We start from the raw sequence: 3,791 nt of genomic DNA, 5'->3' as shown, positions 1-3,791 counted from the left end.
CGGAGAGCAACGGGCAGCTCTACTCAACATGTGTTTCATTTTGCATAACAAAGGGACACAGAGCAGATCGATGCAAATTCAGGCATCGTGGCTGGAGAACCCACCACCTGCTCACTCCATTTGCTCCAAAGAAACAAACGCCACGTCCAGAAGGACTCGACGATACAAACACTCCGCCTGGAAAGAAGGCGCGAGCTGAGTCCAATGAGGAAACAACCACCCGTGTATTGCTCGCCAATACACGCGGCTCAACAAAAATCCGGTTTCAAACAGTGAAAGCCATTGCCACCGGGGTAAACGGACAACGGCTAACGGTCAATTGTTTGTTCGACAGCGGTGCTGAAACAACCCTAGTAACAGAAGAAGTAGCAAGAGCCTTGAATCTGGTGGGAACATCAGAGACCGTCACGGTGAAAGGAATCGGTGGAATCCAATGCGCCCCAACGGTGGCCAGAAGAGTCCGGTTCCGCTTAAGCCCCGTGGATACAAACCAATCCGGTGTGGGCGATAAGACCATTGAGGCATTGACACTTCCAAGGATTTGCGATGATATCCATTCCGTCCCAATCCAGTGTGACGAGTGGAAGCATCTACAACACCTGCAGCTCCCAGAGGAGGAAGATGAGAAACTGCCTATCCACGTGCTAATCGGTGTCGATTCGTATGGACAATTTCTCGGTGAGAAAATCCTACGAGGAAATCCAACAGACCCGGTCGCTATTGAAACAACCCTGGGATGGGTTGTCTTTGGTCCGGTGAATCCACCGTCAGCTCATCAATACCGGTTCCACTGTGCTCAAAAGGAAGACAACATGGAATGCACGCTGAAGAAGTTCTGGGAACTCGAATCCATCGGCATCCAGCAACAGGAAGACAAAACGACCCAAGACGCGGTAAGCCGTCAATTTCTTGATACATTAACACACAATGGGTCGCGTTATTCCGTGGGGTTGCTGTGGAAACCCGGCGTAGTTCAGCTTCCGGACAATTATGCTTTAGCTGAACGCAGATTGCGATCTGTAGAACGGCGCTTGAAAAGGGATCCTACTAAGCAACGTGAATACTCTGCTGTAATCGAAGAGTACTTGCGTAATGGATGGGCAGAAGAGGTGACCACCCAGATTGGGCAACCCGGTAAGACATGGTACCTCCCCCATCATGCAGTGTACAAAATGGCTGACGGTCAGACAAAATGTCGAGTAGTATTCGACGGATCGGCCAAATGTGCCGGCGTTTCATTAAATGATCATCTTGAGACAGGACCAAACCTCCAAGCTGATCTAGTAAGCATCCTACTGCGCTTCAGGCAATATAGAATTGCCGTGCAGGCTGACATCGAGAAAATGTATTTGCAAGTAGGACTGCGAGCAGAAGATAGGGATGCATGTCGCTTCCTTTGGCGCGATTGCAGGTCAGACGCTCCCCCGCGAAGGTATCGACTAACCCGAGTGTGCTTCGGGCTGGCGTGCTCACCCTACCTTGCAATCAAGGTCATCAAAATGCACGCAGAACTGAATCCTGAGGAGAGCAATGAGACAGTAAAAAAGGCGCTTGCCAATATGTATGTAGATGATCTGGTGATGAGCTGCGACAAAGAGGATGAGGTGAGAGACCTAATACATAGGGTGCCGATGTTCCTCGGTAAAGGTGGCTTCCACCTCAAAAAATGGGCCAGCAATCAGAAAGAATTGCTATCTATACTTCCGAGAGAGGAAGTGTCAATAAACGCCCAAAGGGAACTCGGAAAAACCCTCGGGGTCTATTGGAAGAGGGATGAAGACATCCTCACCTTCAAACCACCTCGAAACCTCAAAACACAATCCCGCTCCACAATGAGGCAAATGTTAAGCCTTGCGGCCCAAGTGTATGACCCATTGGGGTACATATCACCGTTTATTGGCCAGATAAAACTGTTGTTTCAGCGCTCGTGGACGCTAGGACTGGGCTGGGATACATTATTACCACCAGACATCGAAAGACAATGGCGCAGCTGGCAAGAACAACTTAAAACACTGTCTCAAATAAAAATTAACAGGGCCTGGATCCCATACCCGGTGCAACAAGTGCGCAGGGTAGAACTCCACATTTTCGGTGATGCATCACAAGTAGCGTATGCAGCTTGCGCATACATCATGGTGGAATCGATAAACCACCATAAGTTGGTGAGCCTCGTGATGGCAAAATCTCGAGTGGCACCGATAAAACAAATCAGTCTCCCAAGGTTGGAGCTAATGGCAGCATTACTGTGCGCCAGAATAAAGAAATATCTCGAGAGAGAACTAACACTGTCAATCCAGGAGATCACCTGCTGGAGCGACAGTAGGGTAGCCCTCGCGTGGATTAAAGGAGCACCTGCACGCTGGAAGCCGTTTGTTGCGAATCGAGTGCAAGAAATACAGGAGTCGGTATCCCCCAAGTGCTGGAGATATTGTCCGACTAAGGAAAACCCAGCGGATATTCCCAGTCGAGGTTGTTCGCTAGGCACTCTAATAAACACAGCCACATGGTGGCACGGCCCACCATGGCTGATGCAAGGCAGAGAAAACTGGCCAACGGAGCCAGTGGCGAGAATAGACGACAACGAGCACCTCTCAGTTGAGCAAAAACTGTTAAGGTCTTAGCTAGCCAAATAGATGGCTGCGGGGTTGAGTAGGTAATCAACCCAACCCGGTATAGTCGTTATGAGGCATTAATCCGAGTAACCGCCTACTGCCTGCGCTTCGCGCGAAATTGCCAAAATCCAGTGAGCGAGAGAACAAACAATGTTAGTCTTTCAGTGAAGGAATTATCTGACGCTGAAACAATATGGCTCAGAGAGATCCAGGTGACGGAGTTCGGTACTAAGCCCAACTCCTCTGAACGGGTGAGGGTATTTGAACCGTTTCTAGATCAAGATGGTCTGCTACGAATGGGCGGACGTCTCAGGCGATCAACTCTGCCTCCAGAGTCCAAGCACCCAATCATCCTGCCAAACAATCACCCGGCAACAGAACTGCTGATCAAAGACTATCACGTCATGCAGATGCATGCTGGTGTCAATCAAACATTGTTAGCCATCAGAACAAAATTTTGGATCATCAGAGCCAGCAGCGCAGTAAAGAAGATAATCCGTTCATGCCCGGTATGTCGTAGAGTCGAAACGCAACCACATCGACTCCGAATGAGTGACTTGCCAACCGACCGAGTGACAGAATCACCACCATTCAGCCATACCGGTGTGGACTTTGCAGGTCCACGGTTTATCCGCCCAGATGTACAGCGGCGCGATGTCCGAGCGAACAAGGCCCATGCTTGCATATTTACAAGCATGGTTCAAATGGCCGATCGGAAGGATCATTGAGATCCACCCGAGTGAAGATGGTGTAATCAGATCGGTGACGGTGAAAACCAGACAAGGAACAGTAACCCGATCTGCAAGGTCACTCCGCCTGGTGGAACCATCCAGTGACGCATAGAACCCGGTTCACCTTTTTGGGGTGGGAGGTGTTGAGAAATCTTTTCTCAATACCTTGCTCATCACTATCTAAAAAATACCCCCGTGGCAAACAAAACATTGATCCTGGTACGAAAACAACAGTTGCGCAACGCCAGTTGCACCCCTTGTTTTCTCAATGGAAAAACATGGAATAGCAATTTAGAGGTGAAAGGTCAGCGTCCCTGTTATATATCTGCCCACACCTCCGGTGGCCAGTTGCTTGAAATGCAACCAAAGTGAATTGCGGCTGACAGCACGCCTGTTCAAACCCCGGCTAGCTGCAAAGTCTATAAAATGCGTCACCCCGCCCAATTTT

General features: G+C 49.6%; 1 protein-coding gene across 1 annotated transcript; it reads left to right on the top strand.

The window, feature by feature from the left end:
- Positions 1-82: 82 nt before the first annotated feature.
- Positions 83-3,132, top strand: Tsp_12333 (Pao retrotransposon peptidase superfamily; the record flags this gene model as incomplete). The annotated part of the gene is made up of 3 exons (XM_003366129.1): positions 83-1,604; positions 1,923-2,614; positions 2,889-3,132. Coding segments are annotated over 3 exons (2,458 nt in total), but the record flags the coding sequence as incomplete, so codon positions are not given.
- Between the last annotated feature and the right edge of the window lie 659 nt (positions 3,133-3,791).

This window comes from Trichinella spiralis (genome assembly GCF_000181795.1).
Source record: "Trichinella spiralis strain ISS 195 chromosome Unknown Scfld6515, whole genome shotgun sequence".
NCBI classification, from domain to species: Eukaryota; Metazoa; Nematoda; class Enoplea; order Trichinellida; family Trichinellidae; genus Trichinella; species Trichinella spiralis.
The sequence above is the reverse complement of the archived record's forward strand: the minus strand, read 5'-3'. Positions and strand labels throughout refer to the sequence as shown.